The 24,086-nt window shown below is 42.9% G+C and overlaps 1 protein-coding gene across 3 annotated transcripts in view; it reads right to left on the bottom strand.

Annotated features, from left to right (window-relative positions):
- Positions 1-24,086, bottom strand: part of golga4 (golgin A4) — a 203,990-nt gene that overhangs the window by 161,420 nt on the left and 18,484 nt on the right. For 2 of the 3 annotated variants that reach the window (XM_067981366.1, XM_067981367.1), the window contains exon 3: positions 22,065-22,163. The exons of the other annotated variant lie outside the window; for it this stretch is intronic. In XM_067981366.1, the coding sequence (XP_067837467.1) occupies positions 22,065-22,163 (99 nt within the window). The remainder of the gene's footprint in view (positions 1-22,064; positions 22,164-24,086) is intronic. 3 annotated transcript variants of the gene reach the window in all.

Below are 24,086 nucleotides of genomic sequence, written 5' to 3'. Positions count from 1 at the left end.
GCTGGTAGAAGTAGGGAACCTTGGATGACTCGGGAGATTGAGGCACTAGTCAAAAAGAAGAAGGAGGCATATGACATTAATAGGCAGCTGGGATCAAGTGGATCCCTTGAAGAGTATAGAGATTGCCGGAGTAGAGTTAAGAGAGAAATCAGGAGGGCAAAAAGGGGACATGAGATTGCTTTGCCAGATAAGGCAAAGGAGAATCCAAAGAGCTTCTACAAATACATAAAGTGCAAAAGAGTAACTAGGGAGAGAGTAGGGCCTCTTAAGGATCAACAAGGTCATCTATGTGCGGAACCACAAGAGATGGGTGAGATCCTAAATGAATATTTCACATCGGTATTTACGGTTGAGAAAGGCATGGATGTTAGGGAACTTGGGGAAATAAATAGTGATGTCTTGAGGAGTGTACATATTACAGAGAGGGAGGTGCTGGAAGTCTTAACGCGCATCAAGGTTGATAAATCTCCGGGACCTGATGAAATGTATCCCAGGACGTTATGGGAGGTTAGGGAGGAAATTGCGGGTCCCCAAGCAGAGATATTCGAATCATCGACAGCTACAGGTGAGGTGCCTGAAGATTGGAGTGTAGCAAATATTGTGCCTTTTGTTTAAGGGCAGCAGGGAAAAGCCTGGGAACTGCAGACCGGTGAGCCTGACATCTGTAGTGGGTAAGTTGTTAGAGGGTATTCTGAGAGACAGGATCTGCAGGCATTTGGAGAGGCAGGGACTGATTAGGAACAGTCAGCATGGTTTTGTGAGAGGAAAATCATGTCTCACGAATTTGATTGAGTTTTTTGAAGGGGTAACCAAGAAGATAGATGAGGGCTGTGCAGTAGATGTGGTCTACATGGACTTTAGCAAAGCCTTTGACAAGGTACCGCATGGTAGGTTGTTACATAAGGTTAAATCTCACGGGATCCAAGGTGAAGTAGCCAATTGGATACAAAATTGGATTGACGACAGAAGGCAGAGGGTGGTTGTAGAGGGTTGTTTTTCAAACTGGATGCCTGTGTCCAGCGGTGTGCCTCAGGGATCGGTGCTGGGTCCGCTGTTATTTGTTATTTATATTAATGATTTGGATGAGAATTTAGGAGGCATGGTTAGTAAGTTTGCAGATGACACCAAGATTGGTAGCATTGTGGACAGTGAAGAAGGTTATCTCGGATTGCAACGGGATCTTGATAAATTGGGCCAGTGGGCCGATGAATGGCAGATGGAGTTTAATTTAGATAAATGTGAGGTGATGCATTTTGGTAGATCAAATCGGGCCAGGACCTACTCCGTTAATTGTAGGGCGTTGGGGAGAGTTATAGAACAAAAATGTAGGAGTACAGGTTCATAGCTCCTTGAAAGTGGAGTCACAGGTGGATAGGGTGGTGAAGAAGGCATTCAGCATGCTTGGTTTCATTGGTCAGAACATTGAATACAGGAGTTGGGATGTCTTGTTGAAGTTGTACAAGACATTAGTAAGGCCACACTTGGAATACTGTGTACAGTTCTGGTCACCCTATTATAGAAAGGATATTATTAATCTAGAAAGAGTGCAGAAAAGATTTACTAGGATGCTACCGGGCCTTGATGGTTTGACTTATAGGGAGAGGTTGGATAGACTGAGACTTTTTTCCCTGGAGAGTAGGAGGTTTCGGGGTGATCTTATAGAAGTCTATAAAATAATGAGGGGCATAGATAAGGTCGATCGTCAAAATCTTTTCCCAAAGGTAGGGGAGTCTATAACGAGGGGGCATAGATTTAAGGTGAGAGGGGAGAGATACAAAAGGGTCCAGAGGGGCAATTTTTTCACTCAAAGGGTGGTGAGTGTCTGGAATGAGCTGCCAGAGGCAGTCGTAGAGGCGGGTACAATTTTGTCCTTTAAAAAGCATTTGGACAGTTACATGGGTAAGATGGGTATAGAGGGATATGGGCCAAGTGCAGGCAATTGGGACTAGCTTAGTGGTATAAACTGGGCGACATGGACATGTTGGGCCGAAGGGCCTGTTTCCATGTTGTAACTTCTATGATTCTATAAATCCTGCAGTATTACACCTGCTTAAATGGCAAGAGATTTATTACAGTAACATTACACAATGAAACATTAAAAATAATTTTATATAAAACATTTTAATGCACTTCAGTTCTTCTAGCCCTGTCTTTCCCTTCTGTTCTCATTACTTGAACTTTATTTTCAATTCTATTTCATTTCTAGCAATAACTCATCAATTGTCTCCAGCAACTATCGGCCAGTCAGTTTAACCTCGGTAGTGGGGGAAACTTTTGGAAACGATAATCCGGGACAGAATTAACAGTCACTTGGACAAGTGTGGATTGATTCGGGAAAGCCAGCACAGATTTGTTAAATGTAAATCACGTTCAAAAAACTCGATCAGGTTGCTTAATGAGGTAACAGAGAAAGTAGATAAGGGCAATGCAGTTGATGTGGTGTATCTGGGCTTTCAAAAGGCGTTTGATAAAGAGCCACATGGTCGGCTTGCTATTAAGATGAAGGTCCATGGAATAAAGGGGGCAATATCAACATGGACACAGAATTGGCTAAATGACAGCAAACAGAGTAGTGGTGAACGGTTGTTTTTCGGACTGGAGCGAAGTGTGCAGTCGTGTTCCCCAGGGGTCGGTGCTGGGACCACTGCTTTTCTTGATATATATTGATGACTTAGAAGTACAGGGCACAATTTCAAAATTTGCAGATGACAAAACTTGGAAGGGTAGTGAACAGTGAGGAGGACAGTGATAGACTTCAAGAGGATATAGACACTCTGGTGGCATGTGCGGACACATGGCAGATGAAGTTTAATGAGGAAAATGCGAGGCGATGCATTTCGGTAGGAAAAATTAGGAGAGGCAAAAGAAACTAGAGAACACAATTCTAAAAGGGGTCGAGGAAAGAGGGATCTGAGGGTATACATGCACAAATGAAGGTGGCAGGGCAGGTTGAGAAAGCAGTTAAAAAAGCATACGGGGTCTTTTTTTAAAAAAAAATTCGTTCATGGGATGAGGGAGTCGCTGGCGAGGCCAGCATTTATTGCCCATCCCTAATTGCCCTCGAGAAGGTGGTGCTGAGCCGCCTTCTTGAACCGCTGCAGTCCGTGAAGTAAAGGTTCTCCCACAGTGCTGTTAGGAAGGGAGTTACTTGGAGGGGAATGTGCAGGTGGTGTTGTTCCCATGTGCCTGCTGCCCTTGTCCTTTCAGGTGGTTGAGGTCGCGGGTTTCGGAGGTGCTGTCAAAGGAGCCTTGGCAAGTTGCTGCAGTGCATCCTGTGGATGGTACACACTGCAGCCAGTGTGCCGGTGGTGAAGGGAGTGCATGTTTTGGGAGGTCGATGGGCTGCTTTGTCCTGGATGGTGTCAAGCTTCGAGTGTTGTTGGAGCTGCACTCATCCAGGCAAGTGGAGAGCATTCCATCACACTCTTGACTTGTGCCTTGCAGATGGTGGAAAGGCTTTGGGAAGTCAGGAGGTCAGTCACTCACTCACCGCAGAATACCCAGCCTCTGACCTGCTCTTGTAGCCACAGTATTTATGTGGCTGGTCCAGTTAAGTTTCTGGTCAATGGTGACTCCCAGGATGTTGATGGTGGGGGGTTCAGCGATGGTAATGCCGTTGAATGTCAAGGGGAGATGGTTAGATTCTCTCTTGTTGGAGATGGTCATTGCCTGGCACGAATGTTACTTGCCACCAATCAGCCCAAGACTGGATGTTGTCCAGGTCTTGCTGCAGCGGGCACGGACTGCTTCATTATCTGAGGGGTTGCGAATGGAACTGAACACTCTGCAATCATCAGCGAACATCCTCATTTCTGACCTGATGATGGAGGGAAGGTCATTGATGAAGCAGCTGAAGATCGTTGGGCCTAGGACACTGCCCTGAGGAACTCCTGGGGCTAAGATGATTGGCCGCCAACAACCACTACCATCTTCCTTTGTGCTTGGTATGACTCCAGCCACTGGAGAGTTTTCCCTGATTCCCACTGACTTCAATTTTACGAGTGCTCCTTGGTGCCACACTCGGTCAAATGCTGTCTTGATGTCAAGAGCAGTCACTCTCACCTCACCTCTTTTGTCCATGTTTGGACCAAGGCTGTAATGAGGTCTGGAGCAGAATGGTCCTGGCGGAACCCAAACTGAGCATCGGTGAGCAGGTTATTGTTAAGTACCGCTTGATAGCACTGTCGACGACACCTTCCATCACTTTGCTGATGATTGAGAGTAGGCTGATGGGGCGGTAATTGGCCGGAGTGGATTTGTCCTGCTTTTTGTGGACAGGACATACCTGGGCAATTTTCCACATTGTCGGGTAGATGCCAGTGTTGTAGCTGTACTGGAACTAGAGGCGCAGCTAGTTCTGGAGCACAAGTCTTCAGCACTGCAGCCGGTATGTTGTCGGGGCCCATCGCCTTTGCTGTATCCAGTGCACTCAGCCGTTTCTTGATAACACGTGGAATGAATCGAATTGGCTGAAGACTGGCTTCTGTGACGGTGGGGTTATCGGGAGGAGGCCGAGATGGATCATCCACTCGGCACTTCTGGCTGAAGACAGTTGCAAACACTTAGCTCTATCTATAGCATGTTGCTTCCGCTGTTTAGCATGCACTGAGTTGTAGCTTCACCAGGTTGGCACCTCATTTTTAGGGACGCCTGGTGCTGCTCCTGGCATGCTCTTCTGCATTCCTCATTGAACCAGGGTTGATCCCCTGGTTTGTTGGTAATGGTAGAGTGAGGAATATGCCGGGCCATGAGGTTACAGATTGTGCTGGAATACAATTCTGCTGCTGATGGCCCACGGTGCCTCATGGATGCCCAGTTTTGAGCTGCTAGATCTGTTCTGAATCTATCCCATTTAGCACGGTGGTCATGCCACGCAATACGTTGGACGGTGTCCTCAGTGTGAAGACGGGACTTCGTCTCCACGAGGACTGTGCGGTGGTCACTCCTACCAATACGGTCATGGACAGATGCATTTGCGACAGGTAGATTGGTGAGGATGAGGGCAAGTAGGTTTTTCCCTCGTGTTGGTTCGCTCACCACCTGCCGCAGGCCCAGTCTGGCAGCTATGTCCTTCAGGACTCGGCCAGTAGTGGTGCTACCGAGCCACTCTTGGCAATGGGCATTGAAGTCCCCCACCCAGAGTACATTCTGTGCCCTTGCTACCCTCAGTGCTTCCTCCAAGTGGTGCTCAACATGGAGGAGGTCTCCTTGCCCAGGTTTGACCTGATGCCATGAGATTTCATGGGGTACAGTGTCAATGTTGAGGGCTCCCAGGGCCACTCCTTCCTGACTGTATAGCACTGTACCGCCACCTCTGGTGGGTCTGTCCTGCCGGTGGGACAGGACATACCCAGAGATGGTGATGGAAGAGTCTGGGACGTTGGCTGAAAGGTATGATTCTGTGAGTATGGCTATGATCAGGCTGTTGCTTGACGAGTCTGTGGGACAGCTCTCCCAATTTTGGCACAAATCCCCAGATGTTAGTGAGGAGGAATTTGCAGGGTCGACTGGGCTTGGTTTGCCTTTGCCTTGTGGTCCGACGCAATGTGGTCCGTCCGATTTTATTGTTATTATGACTTTCTTTAGCGAGATTGTACAACTGAGTGGCTTGCTAGGCCATTTCAGAGGGCAGTTAAGAATCAACCACTTTGTTGTGGGTCTGGAGTCACATATAGGCCAGACCGGGTAAGGACAGCAGGTTTCCTTCCCTAAAGGACATTAGTGAACCAGATGGGTTTTTACGACAATCCATAGTTTCATAGCCACCATTACTGGTACTAGTTTTTTTTTAAATTCCAGATTTTTATTTAATTAATTGAATGTAAATTCCCCAGCCGCCATGGCGGGATTTGAACTTATGACTCCGGATTGTTCGTCCAGGCCTCTGGATTACGAGTCCAGTGACATAACCACTATGCGACCGTACCCTATATGGTCCTGGGCTTTATTAATAGAGTACAAAAGCAAGGAAGTCATGATGAACTTTTATAAAACACTGGTTCGGCACAACTGGAGTAATGCGTCAAGTTCTGGGCACCGCCTTTGTGGAGGGTGTGAAGGCCTTGGAAAAGGGTGCAGAGGAGATTTACTAGAATGATTCCACGGATGAGGGACTTTAGTTACGTGGATTGACTGGAGAAGCTGGGATTGTTCTCCTTGGAACAGAGAAGGTTGAGGGGAGATTTGATAGAGGTATTCAAAATCATGAAGGGTCTGGACAGAGTATATAGAGAGAAACTGTTCCCATTGGCAGAAGGGTCAAGAACCAGAGGACATAGGTTGAAGGTGACTGGCAAAAGAACTAAACGTGACACGAGGAAAAACTTTTTTTTCAAACACAGCGAGTGGTTAGGATCTGGAATGCACTGCCCGAGGTAGTGGTGGAGGCAGATTCAGTCATGGCTTTCCAAAAGGGAACTGGATAAGTACTTGAATTGAAAAAAACGTGCAGGGCTACGGGGATAGGGAGGAGTAGGACTAACCGGATTGCTTATGCATAGAGCTGGCGCAGACTCAGTGGGCCGAATGGCCTCCTTCCAGGCTGTAACCTTCAAGATAACTTCCATGATAAAATGATACCGCGCTTGAGTTTACAACAGTAGTGGGAAGGCGAGATGAAGTTCAGAAATGAGGGAGAGGGGTTGGATGGAGGTGGGGAAGGGAGTAGGTAAAGAAAGATCTGCCAACCTTGCAGGACATTCCAACATCCTTATCAGACTTAGTATATATAAGGTGCTGGTGGAAGTTCTCGCATTGGCAGTCCAACATAATGGATGAATGTGATTATGGAGTGTGGACTGACCAGTTGAGTGTTCCCAGCATTTTTTGTTTTGGTCTCCTAAGCTTTTCCTTTTTTCCTAAAGAAAGCTCAAGTTTAAAATACTTACCATATCTTATCCTCTCAGAACTCATCTATTTTGAAGGTGGAATGACATTAAAATAATGAGCCTCAATCATTCATCCATTTTTTTGGACTGCCAATGCTGGAACTACCATCACCTCTCAGACACCAAGTCTGAGAAGGATGTTGCAATGTCCTGTATGATTGCCAGACTCTTCTTTACCTTCTCCCTTCCCCCACCCCCATCCTACCCCTCTACCTCATTCCTGAACTTAATCTCACCCTCCAATTATCATCCCAAAACCAAGTACTATGTCACCTCACCATTACTTCTCAATTTGCCTCGTCTTCACTTCCACTCTTTCCGACCTTCGTGGTTTCCCAATTCTTAAAAAAAACAATCCTATGTGTCCAGCTGTGGCATTCCAAAGCTCAATGAGGGGCGGATGTGAGTTACGACTGGTATTTATATAGCACCTTTAAACATAGAAAAGCAATGCTGCGGAGATGGAAGTCTTTGTGATGGAGAGGATATGGGTCAGAGGCTCAGCTCAGGGTTGATTCGGACGCCAAGATTGGCACAAGTCTGGTTTAGACGGAGACATGGCCGGGGAGACGGATGGAATAAGTCGCAAGGGTGCCTACCAAGTTTGTGGCGGGGACTCGAGTCAATAGCTTCAGTCTTTGCAATGTTTAAGTGGACGAAATAGCGACTCAACCAGAAATGGATACCAGACAAGCATTCTGGCAACAAAGAAGAAGTGGAGGGGTCGAGAGAAGTAATGGAGAGTTACAACTGGGTGGCGTCACCGTGCATGTACTTCTCACTAATATGTTTCATAAGTGATACATTTTGGTAGGAAGAATGAGGAGAAGCAATATAAACTAAATGGTACAATTTTAAAGGGGGGTACAGGAACAGAGACACCTGGGGGTATATGTACACAAATCTTTGAAGGTGGAAGGATTAGTTGAGAAGGCTATTAAAAAAGCATATGGGATCCTGGGCTTTATAAATAGAGGCATAGAGTATAAAAGCAAGGAAGTTATGCTAAACCTTTATACAACACTGGTTAGACCTCAGCTGGAGTACTGTGTTCAATTCTGGGCACCACACTTTAGGAAGGATGTCAAGGCCTTAGAGAGGATGCAGAAGAGATTTACTCGAATGGTAGCAGGGATGAGGGACTTCAGTTATGTGGAGAGAATGGAGAAGCTGGGGTTGTTCTTCGAGCAGAGATGGTTAGAGGAGATTTGCTGGAGGTGTTCAATATCACCAACAGTTTTGATAGCGTAAATTAGGAGAAACTGATTCCAGCGACAGAAGGGTGGGTATCCAAAGGACATAGATTTAAGGCGATTGGCAAAAGAACCAGAGGTGGCATGAGGAAACATTTTTTAATGCGTTGAGTTGTTATGATCTGGAATGCACTGCTTGAAAGGGTGGTGGAAGCAGATTCAACAGCAACTTTCAAAAGGGAATTGGATAAATACTTGAAGGGGAAAAAGCTGCAGGGCAATGGGGAAACAGCAGGGGAGTGGGACTAATTGGATAACTCTTTCAAAAAGCCGACACAGGCACGATGGGCCGAATAGCCTCCTTCTGTGCTTTAACATACTATGATATACGACTAAAATACTATGACTTCTTATGCTTCATGCATTCATGTACTCTCATTTGGGTAACTGTCCTCACCCTGCCCATAGAATTTACAGCACAGAAACAGGCCATTTGGCCCAATCGGTCTATGCTGGTGTTTATGCTACACACGAGCCTCCCATCACCTTACTTCACCTCATCCTGTCAACATATCCTTCTATTCCTTTCTCGGTCACGTACTTATCTCGCTTCCCCTTTAGCATTAAGTTCTTCAAAAATTCTCCCTCCGAAAATGGTTTTGATGACACAGCTATTTCATAGGCAATCACATTGCGCATCTTAACAGCAGCATCACTTCCATTGATGGTGTATTTATCACACTTTTTGACCTATCACCGTTGGTTGCCAATGCTCTCAACATTGCTATATAGGCAATTTAATATGTTTTTCTTTTTCATCACTCCTGCTTTATTTTAACCGGTATATTATTACATTCTATAATCTTTTCTGTTTCCAGAGTATTTATATTGGGCCGGATCTTGCTGGAAAACTAACGGCGTATTAACAACGCACATCGTTATTAATACACAAACTCTGCTTTGCACAAATGACATCTCGCCCTTAGCCTTCCCATTATTTTTAAGAACTTGCTGGATTTGCACATTTATTGCCCATTAAACTCGCCGCAGAAATTTCGGGCTGGAGCTTAACAAGTACCTTTTAAATGACTTGATAATTGGTCATGCAATGCCAATTAAGCTCTCTGGCCCAGAAAGGGAACAGTTCAATCTCATTCCAGCATGTAGTAAATTATTGTTTGAAATTTTAAAAATATCAAATTTTAATTTTTATTTCCTACTTTTCCTTTCTCTCTTCATCCAATCTTTTATTGCCTCCTTATTTCTCTTTCAGTACCTGATTGCCATTAATTCACCCTCCTTCTCCCCCATTCCTTTGTTTCTTTCTCCATCCTTAAATCTCACTGTTGGTACTATCGTTCACTAAGGTCCCAGATGCCCTGTTGCCCTCGCCACAGAGTTATCAGCTCGCACTTATAGCAAGTTGCAGCGCAAAATAAATTTGAGCTGAAGGGTGCGAGAAAAAGTCGAACTTATGGTTTATGCCACAAGATGCCGCGCTCCAGCAAGATCTGGCCAATTATCTTTGTCTCTTTTTGTATCCTAACTCTTGCTATTATCCCCTCTTCTTCTTATCTTTAGGTGATTTCCATCCAGACCCTCCCCTCCCTTTATTGGTTTGGAATTCTTTCTTCAGATGGGCCGAATGGCCTCCTTCCGTGCTGTAACCATTCTATGATTCTCTACATCTTTTCCGCTAGAACCTTGGTGCAGCCTGTCCCAGCGGTACAGCTCCTTCCTGTCCAGTACTGGTGCCAGTGTCCCATGAAATGAAACCCCTCCCACCCACACCAGTCTTTCAGCTACGCATTTACTTTCCTGATCTGTTCATTCCTATGCCAATTAGCATATGGCTCGGGTAGAAATCCGATGATTACCACCCTTGAGATCCTGCTTTTTAAATTTAGCACCTAGCTCCTGATACTCCCTCAGCAGGGCCTATTCCCTGTTCTTTCCTGTATTGTTGGTTCAGACATGGATCACATCAACTGATTCTTCCCCCTCCCTTTCCAAGTTCCTTTCCAGCTGCTTCGAGATATCCTTTACCTTGGCAACAAATCCCCCTGGACTCTCGATCGCTGAGAATCCCCTGTATCACCCTAATTATCGAATCCCCTACAAGTACAACCTTTCTATTCTGCTGTTCCCACCCCCTCCCCTATCTTGGACTGCCTCCTGCTCCATGGTGCTTTGGTTAGCTTTCTGGCCATCCTCCCTGCAGCCTTCTTCCTTATCCCCGCAGGTAGCAAGTACATCGTATCTGCTGGACATGAGCAAATTCTGCAGTTCTTCCTTCCCTGCCTCCACTGTCAGTCACACATTCCTCTTCCTGTATCGTTTTACGTAGTGAGACTCTGTTCTGCAGTGAACGATCCATATATTCCTGCCCCTCCTTATGCGCTGGATACAATATGCTTCCTTAGCAGTGGTACAAGAATACATAAACTCATTATGCAGTGCTAAATAATATTCAAAATGAAAATAGAATTTCTTTTTTAGAATTTATTCCACAACAAATATTTAAATGTGTATTTCTGCCATTATTTCTAGCAAGCAGCACATAGTAAAGTTCTAACAAGCTGCACTAGACTGATAGGTCATGGGCTCATGTCTGAATTACCATCCTTGACTATACTATTCATAGGGAAGTGGAGACACACAGTTAGGTATACTTGCACGGGGGATAACAGACAGTTTCTACTACACTCACCTTGCCCCTTCACTCATTTCTGAGCAGCTGTTCAGAGCGGCACAAAGTGGTTTCTGATGACCATGCAGATGTGAAGAAAAAATTTACAACAATGAGGGTTCTGAATGCAGTTGTGCTTAAGTACTTCCCACAGAAGATATCTAATACTCACTTGCATCGCATAACAACAGTATGTGCAGTACCCTTTTCTTTGGTTATACCCCTCTCACCTGTACATATATCATACCATTGAGGCAAGAATACAACATCAAAATTAAAAACATTCTCAGTCATCCATCGCCCTGTTTATGCAGGATTCAGACTGATCAAGTAAATCTTCAGATGGCACACTATTTGCACCACCTCAAGGACTGCAGCAATTCAAGAAGCCAACCTACCATAATCTTCTCAGGGCAACAAGAAACAGGTGCTAAATACCCTGTGTCAGCTTCACCCATGTCAATTTTTTTTTGAAGTAAGTGGGAACAGCAGAACAGCACAAACCTGGGATTTCAAGTTACAACCCAACATCTCATTGTCCAGTAATTACAACTAACTAATTGCAAGAGATACATATAACTTGTTTTGAAAATTTCCCACAGCGGAAAAAAAAATTCCACCAGGTAACTTGCCTTTATTTTTAAGGATTAATAGAAGCTACACTGGAAATGCATTGCTTTCATCATCTCTATTTGTCTCTTGTTTTTCTTCCTCATTTCATCTTTTACTCTGCCTATCACTTTCAATGCCACGAATATACAAAGGTAATGCAACCATCAAAAATCAGATTTTGAACAGCTTAATTTATCAACCTTAAAAAAAACTGCTTGCAGCATTATCACATGGAGTTAACACTACTTCCCTACAACACAAATGGGAAGTCAATCTGCCCATAGCCTCAGACATGCATGGCATATCAGTATGAAGGCCAGAAAAAACTGAATTATCTATTTCGTGCCACATAAAAGTAACTATACTGCAGTTAAAACTGCTAAATTGGAAGATGCAATGTTGATACAGAAAATTATATTAAAAGCATAATGAGCTCTTACCCATTTTATCAAACTAAGTCTGAATAAAATGATAACATTTAAATTCAGGTATGCTGCATTGAGGGTGGGAGCAGTCGCATGTTGATTGCCTGGTCATTTTTGCGTCAGTGTTTACACTTATGTCGAGTCTGCTGGTTGCACAGTTATCAGTTGCTGATGATGGTCCAGGAATGGAGACCGAATCTGGAAGTTCTCTTGGTTCAGCCTCATTGAATGTTTGATCTTTCCAGATTGGAAACACCTCAGGTCACGTCAGATGGGTAGGACAAGAGTCAAAGGAACAGGAGTCGGCCATTCAGACACTCGAGCCTGTTCCACCCTTCAATTAGATCATGGCTGATCTGTATCTCAACTCCATCTATCCGCCTTGATGCCGTAACCCTTAATACCAAACAGCTTGCATTTATATAGCACCTTTAACGTAGTAAAACGTCCCAAGGCGCTTCACAAGAGCGATATCAAACAAAATTTGTCACCGAGTCATATAAGGAGATATTAGGACATGTGACCAAAAGCTTGGTCAAAGAGATAGATTTTAAGGAGTATCTTAAAGGAGGAGAGGTAGAGGGGTTTTGGGAGGGAATTCCAGAGCTTCGGGCCTAAGCAGCTGAAGGCACGGCCACCTATGGTGCAGCGATTAAAATCGGGGATGCGCAAGAGACAAGAATTGAAGGAGTGCAGAAATCTCGAAGGGCTGTTGGAGGTTACAGAGATAGGGAGAGGCAAGGCCACGGAGCGATTTGAAAACAAGGATGAAAATTTTAAAATTAAGGCAGTCCCAGAACCGGGAGCAAATGTAGGTCAGCAAGCAGAGGTAATGGGAGAACGGGACTTGGTGCAAGTTAGAATATGGGCAGCAGAGTTTTGGATGAGCTCACGTTTATGGAGGGTGGAAAATTGGAGGCCAGCCAGGAGAGCATTGGAATGGTCAAGTCTAGGGCTAACAAAGGTATGGATGGGGGTTTCAGCAGCAGATAAGCTGAGGCATGGGCGGAGACAGATTATGTTACGGAGGTGGAAGCAAGCGGTCTTGGTGATGGAGCAGATATGCGGTCGGAAGCTCATCTCAGGGTCAAATAGGACGCCAAGGTCGAGAATGGTCTGATTCAGCCTCAGACAATGGCCAGGGAGAGGGATGGAGTCCATGGCTCGGGAACGGAATTTGCGGTGGGGACCCAAGACAATGTCATAAGTCTTCCCAATATTTAGTTGGAAGAAATTTTTGCTTATCCAGTGCTGTATCCAAGCAGTGAGACAAATGAGAGACAGTGGAGGGGGTCGAGAAAAGTGGTTGTGAGGTAGAGCTGGGTGTCCTCAGCATACGTGTGGAATCGAATGTTGTGTTTTCGGATGATGTCACCAAGGGGCAGCATGTCGATGAGAAATGGGAGGGGCAAGAATAGATCCTTGGGGGACTCCAGAGGTAACAGTGTGGGAGCAGGAACAGAAGCAATAGCATGTGATTCTCTGGCTATGACTGGATAGATAAGAATGGAACCTGTCAGATCTGTATCTTAACTCCATCTATCCGCCTTGGTTCCGCAACTCTTACTATCCTTGCCTAACAAAAATCTATCAATCTCATTTTTGAAATCTTCAATTGGCCCCCCCAGCCTCCGCAGCTTTTTGAGGCGGTGGGGGGAGGGGTGCAGAAAAAGGGAAAAAAAGTTCCAGATTTCCACTACCCTTTGTGTGAAGAAGTGCTTTCTGACATCACCCCTGTATGGCCAAGCTCTAATTTTAAGGTCGTGATCCATGTACTGGACTCTCCCACTAGAGGAAATAGTTTCTCTCTATCTACCCTATCAAATGCTTTAATCATCTTAAACAACTCAATTAAAATCACCACTTAATCTTCTATACTCAAAGGAATACAAGCCTAGTTTGTGCAACCTGTCCTCATAATTTAATCCTTTCTGGTTCTGGTGAATCGTCACTTCCTAGGCCAATTTATCCTTCCTGAAGTACGGTGCCCAGAACTGAACGCAGTACTCTAAATGGGGTATAACCAGAGCTTTATGTAACTGTACCCTAACTTCCAGCCCTTTGTCTTCCAGTCCCCTTGATATAAAGGCCAACATTCCATTAGCCTTTGAAATTATTTTTTGTACCTGTCCACTAGTTTTTTGTGATTTCTGTACTTGGACCCCTAAATCTCTCATCCACAGTTCCTAGTTTCTCACCATTTCGAAAACACTCTGATCTATCTTTGGTCCAAAGTGGATAACTTCACACTTTCACACCTTAAATTCTAACTGCCACAGTTTTGCCCACTCACCTAATCTATCCATATCCCTTGGCAACTTTCTGCTCCCATCTGTACTACTTACTGTGCCACCTAACTAAGTGTCATCATATACCTTCATCCAAGTCATTTATAAATACAGTCGAAAGCTGAGGCCACAGTACAGATCCCTGGGGGACTACACTAGTCATATCCTGCCAATTTGAGTTCCCATTATCCCAACTCTCTGTCTCCTTCCTCCGAACCAATTCCCTATCCAAGCCAATAGGTTGCCTCCAATTCCATTTGCTCTCATTTTTGTTAACAGTCTCCTATGTGGAACCTTGTCGAATGCCTTCTGGAAGTCCATATAAATATCATCCATATTAGTTACCTCCTCAAAAAATTCAACTAGGTTCATTAGATATGATTTACCCTTCACAAATCCATGCTGGCTCTCTCTAATCAGCTACTACTTCTCCAAATGCTCAGTCACTCTGTCCCGAATAAGAGATTCCAGTAATAGATTCAAGTCCTATTTTAAGTAGACCAGTGAAAAAGTGGGGCCAAGTAAACATAACTCCACAAGGACATAAATAAGTGTCTCACTGAGGTGGCTGCAGTGTTAGTGGATGCATTAGTTATGATCTTCCAAAATTCCCTGAATTCTAGAACCAGCGGATTGGAAGGTAGCAAATGTAACACCACTATCCAAGGAAGGAGGGAAAAACAAAACAGACAACTACAGGCCAGTTAGCCTGACATCAGTCGTCGGGAAAATGCTGGAATCTATTATTAAGGACATGGTAACAGGAGAGAGAAAATCACAACATTATTCAGCACAGTCAACATGATTTCATTAAAGGGAAATTGTGTTTGATAAATCTATTAGAGCTTTTTGAGGATGTAACTAGCAGGGATAAAGGGGAACCAGTGGATGTAGTATATTTGGATTTTCAAAAGGCATTTGATGAAGTGCCACATAAAGGGTTGTTACACAAGATAAGGGCTCATGTGGTTGGGGGGGATCTATTAGCACCGATAGAGGATTGGTTAATGGACAGAAGAGAGTAGGGATAAATGGGTCAATTACAGGGTGACAGGCTGTAACTGGTGGAGTGCTGCAAGGATCAGTGTTTGGGCCTCAGCTGTTTACAATCTATATTAATGACTTGGATGAAGGGGTCGAGTGTAATGTATCCAAGTTTGCTGATGATACAAAACAAGGTGGGAAAGTAAGCTCTGAGGAGGACACAGAGTCTGCAACGGGATATGGACAGGTTAAGTGAGTGGGCAACAAGGTGGCAGATGGAGTATAATGTGGAGAAATGAGAGGTTATTCACTTTGGTTGGAAGAATAGAAAAACAGAATATTTTTTAAAATGGTGAGAAACTAGTAAATGTTGGTGTTGAGAGAGATTTGGGTGTCTTCGTACAAGAAGCACAAAAAGTTAGCACGCAGGTACAACAAGCAATTAGGAAGGCAAATGGCATATTGGCCTTTATTGCAAGGGGGTTGGAGTACAAGAATAAGGAAGTCTTACTACAATTGTACAGGGCTTTGATGAGACCTCAACTGGAGTACTGTGTACAGTTTTGGTCTCCTTACCTAAGGAAGGATATACTTGCCTTAGAGGCGGTGCAATGAAGGCTCACTAGATTGATTCCTGGGCTGAGAGGGTTGTCTTGTGAGGAGAGGTTTAGTAAAATGGGCCTATACTCTGGAGTTTCGAAGAATGAGAGGTGATCTCATTGAAACATGTAAGATTATGAGGGGGCTTGACAGGGTAGATGCTGAGAGGTTGTTTCCTTTGGCTGGAGAGTCTAGAACTAGGGGGGCATGGTCGCAGGATAAGGGGTTGGCCATTTAAGACTGAGATGAGGAGGAATTTCTTCACTCAGAGGTTTGTGAACCTTTGGAATTCTCAACCCCAGAGGGCTGTGGATACTGAGTCTTTGAATATGTTTAAGACTGCGATAGATCGATAGATTTTTGGACTCTAGCGGAATCAAGGGATATGGGGATCGGGCAGGAAAGTGGAGTTGAGGTCGAAGATCAGCCATGATCTTATTGAATGGTGGAGCAGGATTGAGGGGCCAAATGGCCTTCTCCTGATCCTTTTTCTTATGTTCTCACCACTAATATTCTCCAGGGTTGGTCTGACTCACCCAAATTGATTTTTAAATCAAATTAAAATACATTAAAACAGTGAGGACAAGAGAAATTATTACAAAAATTCTATGTGGTGCTCTTGGTCTGTGGATGGCATTTTAAAAACCAGCAGACACAGAATATTCATGCTCAAGGGACACCCAGGATGTGACCTGTTACTCAAAATGTGGGCAAGCAGTCAGAGAAAACCTACCCCACTATCCTACAGACAATGGATAGCAGGCAGCTTAACCTCCTACCCCAACAGTAGGATGGGCAAGCAGACAGAAATAAAGCCGACGTACAGGAGTCTGCACATATTGAAGGCTTATCAGGGTCACTGTGATGGTCCAGAGAGGCAGGTGGCTGGGTCCAGTTCAATTGTGGCTGGGCACTATGAGATTGCTCTTGTAAATGTTGGAGGGAGTAGAGTGCGCGCAACAGTTTATTTTCTTTCCCTTCAGTTCTCTTCTCCTGAAGGCAGGTCACAGTTTCATAAATGGCAGGATTCTTGGAGTATATTATCCAAGTGTCAGCACAGACAGAGGCTATTTAGTTATGGGGGCACTGAAAGCAGGTATCATGGCTGAGTCAAATCCTGTCCTAAACTTGAACCAGGCTGGGACCAGGGTCCGAATGGAAAGGATAAATAGGGCGGTAACCAGGACTTTAAACTTGTAAATTGGGGGTGGGCTCAGGTAAATGTAGGATAAATAATAATTCTAAAACAAACCAAAAGGTAGAGGCTAGAGTAAGAAATTATGCTTTAGGCACTATAGGTAAAGGGACAACTAAAAGATGTGAAATAATTAAATCACGAGAGAGAATTAAGAAATGTGACAGAAAAACAGGTTAGGGTGTGTGGCCCAATTAAGCGTTCTTTATACAAATGCATGGAGTATAAGGAACAAATTGAATGACTTGCACGTGCAAATTCAACGTAGAGGGTACAACATGGTCGCCGTTACTGAGATTTGGCTGCAAGATGGTCAGGACTGGGAAATGAATATACCAGGTTATAGAGTCTTTGGGAAAGATAGGGAAAGTAGTAAAGGGGGAGGAGTAGCCTTAGTGATTAAGGATGAAATTCTTTCAATGATGAGAGAATATAACGAGAGGGTTTTTGGGTAAATTCTTGTGTGTTCAGGACAGCTTTTAAATTTAATCATGAGTAATGAGCTAGATTTAGTTAACAGCCTAACGATGTGTGAACATTTATCCAATAGCGATCATAATATGATCAAGTTCAATGTTATGTTTCAAAGGGAGAAACCCATATCAGCTGCTAAGATTCTAAATGTAAGTATGGCCAACTTCAACGGGATGAGACAGAGACTGTCCACAGTAAACTGGGGAAATCTGATAATGGGTACAATGACATTAGTGGGAGGTGTTCAAAAAAAGAATTTAACTTGATACAGAACCAGTTTATACCCTAAGGGACAAGAGCTCTCCTTGCCCAAAAAAAAGCCATCAACGACAAGAGATAAGGGACAACATAAAACTAAAAGAAAAAGCATACAGAAATGCAAAAAATGGTACAGATCCTGGTGACTGGGAGAGATACAAAAAACAGCAACGGGTGACAAAACATACAGTAAGAGCTATAAAAAGGGAGTATGAAAAGAAACTTGCAAGGGATATCAAAATCAACACAAAAATTTTTTAATAGGAAAAAAGAGGGTGGTCAAGAGCAACATGGGCCCCTTAAAAACTGGTAATGGTGATAGCGTAAATGAAAATAAGGAAATGGTGGACATGTTAAATAATTACTTTGCATTAGTATTTACAGTAGAGAAAGAGGATACTAAAGAAACTAATTGAGTCAGGGACGGGGACTCACCATAATTAACGTCAGCAAATTATCAGTAATGAAGAAAATAATAGCACTGAAGAGTGATAAATTCCCAGGACCAGATGGTTTCCATCCCAGGGGTTTTAAAGGAAGTAGGTAAGAACATTGCAGACGCCCTAACTATAATCTTTCAAAGTTCTCTCGATTCAGGAACTGTTCCTGTTTTGGAAAATTGCACGTCACTCTGCTATTTAAGAAAGGCGAGAGGGGGGAAATCAGGGAATTATAGACCAGTTAGCCTAACATCTGTTGCCAGGAAATTACTAGAGTCTATAATTAAGGATGGAGTGACTGAGCACCTTGAAAATTTTCAGCTGATCAGGGAGAGCCAGCATGGACTTGTAAAGGCCAGCATTCCATTATCCTGACGAACCTGATTGAATTTTTTTGAAGAGGTGACTGATGTAGTAGACAGGGGAATGTCTGTGGATGTTATTTATATGGACTTCCAGAAAGCATTCGATGAAGTCCCTCATAAGAGGCTGTTAGCTGAAGTATCATGGAATGGAGGGCAAATTATTGACCTAGTTAGGAAATTGGCTGAGTGGCAAGATACAGAGAGAAGGGATAATGAGCTGGTACTCAAATTGCAGGATGTGACTAGTGGTGTCCCACAAGTATCTGTGTTGGGGCCTCAAATATTCAGTGTTTTATAACTACTTAGATGGCAGGATAGAGAGCCACATATCCAAGTTTGCCAATGACAGAAATACAGACAGCATCGTAAGCAGTGTAAACGGGAGCATAAAATTACATAGATATTAATAGATTAAGGGAATGGGCAAAACTGTGGCCAACGGATTTCAATGTAGGCAAGTGTGAGATCATCCACTTTGGACCTAAAACAGACAGATCAGAGTACTTTCTAAATGGTGAAAAACTCAAAACAGTGGAGGTCAAAAGAGACTTTGGGATCCATGTATATAGATCATTGAAATGTCATGGACAGGTGCAGAAAATAATCAAAAAGGATAATGGAATGCTGGCCTTTATATCCAGAGGACTAGAATACAAGGAGGTAGAAGTTATGCTGCAGCTTTACAAAGCCCTGGTTGGACCACATCTGCGGCGTTCAGTTCTCGGCAGGATATATTGGCCTTGAAGCGCAGCGTAGATTTACTAGAATGATACCAGGACTGCAAGGGTTAAATTATGAGGAGCGATTACACAAATTAGGCTTATAGTCCCTGAAATTAAGATGATTAAGGGGTGATTTGATCGAAGTCATCAAGCTATTAAGGGGAACCGATGGAGAAACTATTTCCGCTGGTTGGGGAATCTAGGACTTGGGGACGTAGCCTAAAAATTAGAGCCAGGACTTTCAGGAGTGAAGTTGGGAAACATTTCTACATGCAAAGCATGGTAGAAGTTTGGAATTCTCTTCCGCAAATAGCAGTTGATGCTCGCTCAATTGTTAATTTTTGATCTGAGATCGGTAGATTTTTGTTAACCAAAAGGTATTGAGATATGGGGCTACAGCGGGTACCTGCAGTGAGGTCACAGATCAGCCATGATCTCACTGAATGGCAGAACAGGCTTGAAGGGCTAAATGGCCTACTCCTGTTCCTAAACTGATATCCACACCCACACATTTTCAACATAACATAAGTGGGGGGGTTCAAATGTGACTGAAGCAGTACCTTTTTTAAACTTATTCTTTCACTTCGTTGTTGGTTTGAATCTGTGCGCTGTTTCACAGATCCCATTCCGTCAGTCATTGGTTAAGTCCTTCCAAATTCTCTTAACTACGTTCATTCAGCTTTCAATACCCCAGATTTTGTTGCAGCAGGGCATCTAACAGTATCTGCCGTTAGTTAAACTTGCCCTTGCACACTTCGGGCTTTACAGTTTTTGCGTGGCAAGTTGCTGCGCAGGGAAATAGGGCAACCAACTGTGTATCTCCTTAACCAATCAGGTTGAAGGATTGAGAAATAAACAGCACAAGGACTGAGAAGTAAGTGTAAATTGAAGTGGGTGAATTCAATGTCAAATCAAGTACAGAAAGAGAAATAAAAAGAGCGCAAAAGATAGATTGGATTGAGAGAGAAAAAAAGCAAAAAAGTTTAATAAAGTTAAAATCGCCAACAATTGGTACCTGAAGGAATGAGACTCCACACTTGTAATAGTTAATTTTCGGCGTCAGAGAGGTTGATTGGCAGTAATTAACACTTATCACATTGTTAAAAGGGTAAACTAACACTTGAAATGACAAGACTTAACTTGCTGTGGCGAGTTTAATTTGTATCTACCTCGCAAATACAGCAACTTCACGCCATTTAATGCATTTCAATGGTGAGGCAGACAGCGAGATGCCATTTTCGTGATTGTAACGGAAGAGCGGCACAACTCAGACAGCAACTTTTGGATATTTGCATTTAACTGCGCATCTGCCCCTCACCTGAAGTTGCTATATCATTGCGCATAACTAACGGTGATTGCCATCAGCCTTGCCATTATTTTGATGGCAAATCTGGCCCTGTGTGTTTTCTGACCGCACTGCCAAATTTATAGTGTATCTCCATAAAACTAGCTTTGTCAATTTGTAACAACAGATCTCGCTTGTCAGGAATTGACTATTTACACGCCTCAGTGAAATCTACTGGTGGAAAAAACACAGTAGTGCAGTGTTATTCCAGACAAGCCATTGTAAAACGTCAACAGATCCTACGGATTTTAAGAGTCAGGTCCCGAACCAATTCCTTGAACAGTCATGGGTTCTCTACTTGTTGCCACATGGGGCAAGCTCCATGGAACCTGCCACATTGTCCTTCAGTCAACAGTGCGCAATGAAGTGCACATTACACCTGTTTGGACAGTAATTACAATAGGTTAACCCTAAATGTCTGTGAGCCAAGAGAGATCTTTGAACAAAGTCTTAATCTGAATAAAACACCAACAAAATGCCAGTGTTTGAGTATATATATATATATATATATATATATATATCTTATACTTTCATTATTTCCAGACACCAATTTCCATATTTAACATTTAATCTTCTCTACTTGTCCTTCCAACTCTTGTTTGTTACCAATGAAGTTTGTACTAAAATTTCTCTTTCTAGTGTGAGGGTAAGTTATTTTTCATTTCAGTCTTTGTGGAAATGTCTTCGACCTACTTGAAAAGGACCTGAAAGAGAGTACAGCCACATCTGCCTATCTGATCAAGGCAAGAACAATTTCATATTTGATATGCAACCCCTGTGACAGGATATTGTGGATATTGGGAACCTGTTGGCACAATATTTTTGAAGGATATATACATATTCAGTACCAAGACTTCTGTAACTTCTTGTAAGAGATGATTAAAAATTCAGTTGGTCGTGCTGGAGAACAATTTGTGGTTCAGAAACAAAGCAGTTTTTAGAAATCGAACATTTCTTTGGGCAACTCAGTCAAATGTGGCTTATTATAAGATGGATAATTTTGAACATTCACAATGGTCATGCTCATTGATAGATACTTGGTAAAGTCATTAAAAAATGGTCAATAGATATGGTTTCAATTTAATTCATTTTTTACTTTCGATGTAAGTTTACAAACAATACACAATCGATGTGAGCCCATGACTGTTAAGATGAAGTAAACCTTTGCTTTTTAGTATTAATTTACAAAAACACACATTTGTAAATATTATTCACAGCAGCTAATATTTGACAGCAACATTTAGTGAAGATATTAGAGCAAAGCGTACTTTGAATATCTAAGGGTTTCATTATTTTCTTGGAGACTTGCGTCCTCGGAACACTTACTAAAGATTTCTACAATACAGAACTCCACATTTTAAATTATGGCACAATCCCGGAAACCTAAAAAGATATTTTGAACACATGTTATGTAAGTTTGTCAAGTCGGCACTAGCATCAGACACCTTCTAATGAAACCCCTAGATAAACTCAGGGTTAAGTGGTAAATGCCTTTGAAAGAATGCAAGCATCAAGCAGCATAATCTTCTCTTGCTAAACGCTTCTCCTACCCTGCCGTGGCATTGCTGGAAGGGTGGGAGGACTCACCACATTGATATTCAGCGGCTTAGGCCGTTTGGTGCTTTCCAGAGCAAAGATAGTATACTCAGAGAGAAAAGCAGGCTCTGCTATCATCTCGGCCAACAGCTGTCTCATTCACAAGCAGAAAAGAAGGAAACAAATAAAAAAAAACTCAGAGGAAATGATGCACATATCATTGACAAAACCGGTAAATGGTTAAAACTATATTGTCCACATGAGGGTTCAGACTTGAATCCGACTTCACTGCAAATATATTCAAAGGCACACGTTTGGGGGAAGGAGAATAATGTTTGGGCAAATCAAAACATTTTTCAAATTTGCAGCAAGTTACAACAGCCTAAGTCAGGTATGGGTGAGTTATGAACAGTTTAAGACCATAAGAAATAGGAGCAGGAGTAGGCCATTCGGCCCCTCGAGCCTGCTCTGCCATTCAATGAGATCATGGCTGATCTGATTTTTACCTCAACTCCACTTTCCTGCCTTTTCCCCATATCCTTTGACTCCCTTGATCAAAAATTTGTCTAACTCAGCCTTGAATGTATTCAATGACTCGGCCTCCACAGCTTTTTGGGGTAAAGAATTCCAAAGATTCACGACCCTCTGGGAGAAGAAATTCCTCCTCATTTCCATCTTAAATGGGTGACCCCTTATTCTGAGACTATGTCCCCTAGTTTTAGATTCCCTCATGAGGGGTAACATCCTCTCAGCATCTACCCTATCGAGTCCCCTCAGAATCTTGTATGTTTCAATAAGATCTCCTCTCATTCTTCCAAACTCCAATGAGTATAGACCCAACCTGTTCAATCTTTCCTCATAAGACAACCCTTCCATACCCGGAATCAACCTAGTGAACCTTCTCTGAAGTTTACAGCTTCCTCCACACATCCCAGAAGTGCCTTGACTTGGTCCATGATTCCTGTTTTGGCTAAATGAATCTCAAGTCTGGAAGATTAATCCCCAACATGAGCTGCATCTACCATGATTTAAACAAGGTACAAGGAGACCATTGAAAAAAGCATTTGGACCTCTTAGCTGCAAAAAAAAACTGTAGTAAATTTATCAGTTACAATGAGAACTTAGCATTCTGGTTTGACCAGACTACTTTGCAGATTCACAGTCAATATGTCAAAAGCCACAGCACCCAGCTGTTCCATGGTTAACAGAAATTTCATCCACGTTGATGCTTCATTGTTCAAACACTAACCACCAACACAGAACATCTTCCACATACTACCACATGCTGTTCCAAACGGTGTGGAGACACTCAGGGGAGCAGGGAGAGAAAAGAGTAAAATAACAATATTAAACTCTCAAAATCATCTGCAAGCAAAATATTGAGAGAAGTAAAAACAAGTTTTAAGTAATGCAATGAATACAAGCTCAAATGTTATAAAAAAATTGCACTGTGCTTTAGTCTTTAAATTTCAAGATGCACAAAATCAGAATGTAACAGAAGATGGCTTAAAAAACTTGGAAGGGAGTGGTTGGCACAGTGAAGTACAATGTAGCACATTACAGAGATCCCTTGGCCTAGTGCATAAATCACTATTAGTATGGAGAGAGCTATATAGACAAGGAATATCCCAGATTCAATCCCTGACCTGTGCCAAGTTAAACGACCTTAAATAAGTTGGCAAAAGGTATGCTATGACTGCTTTTTATTACTTCAGGTCATATATGAAAAGAAAAAAAAAATTGGCTCCAGTTCCCTTGACTGCTATCAGTGACTCTGCCTTTACAGCATGCATGGGTTTCTGATGAAGACAGAATTAGACTTCGCTTTAATGCTCTGTCTTGGTTGAAACATCTGCCAATAATCATCGTTCAGCTTCATACCTGAACAATGGATATTTAGGAAGTGTAATATAGCGCAGAACACACCATTGAGACAATATAGGAGAAGGTTTACACTACACTGAACATGTATTGACATGGTGCAAATACTGGAAAACATGCCATTCCTCAGTTCAGATAGCTCTCACTTTGATGAGCATAAAATTATTAAAAAGAAATTAAAGGATTTTGTAT

Source organism: Heptranchias perlo, chromosome 3, assembly GCF_035084215.1.
Source record: "Heptranchias perlo isolate sHepPer1 chromosome 3, sHepPer1.hap1, whole genome shotgun sequence".
Lineage (NCBI taxonomy): Eukaryota > Metazoa > Chordata > Chondrichthyes > Hexanchiformes > Hexanchidae > Heptranchias > Heptranchias perlo.
This window is presented reverse-complemented; position numbering and strand designations above follow the sequence as displayed.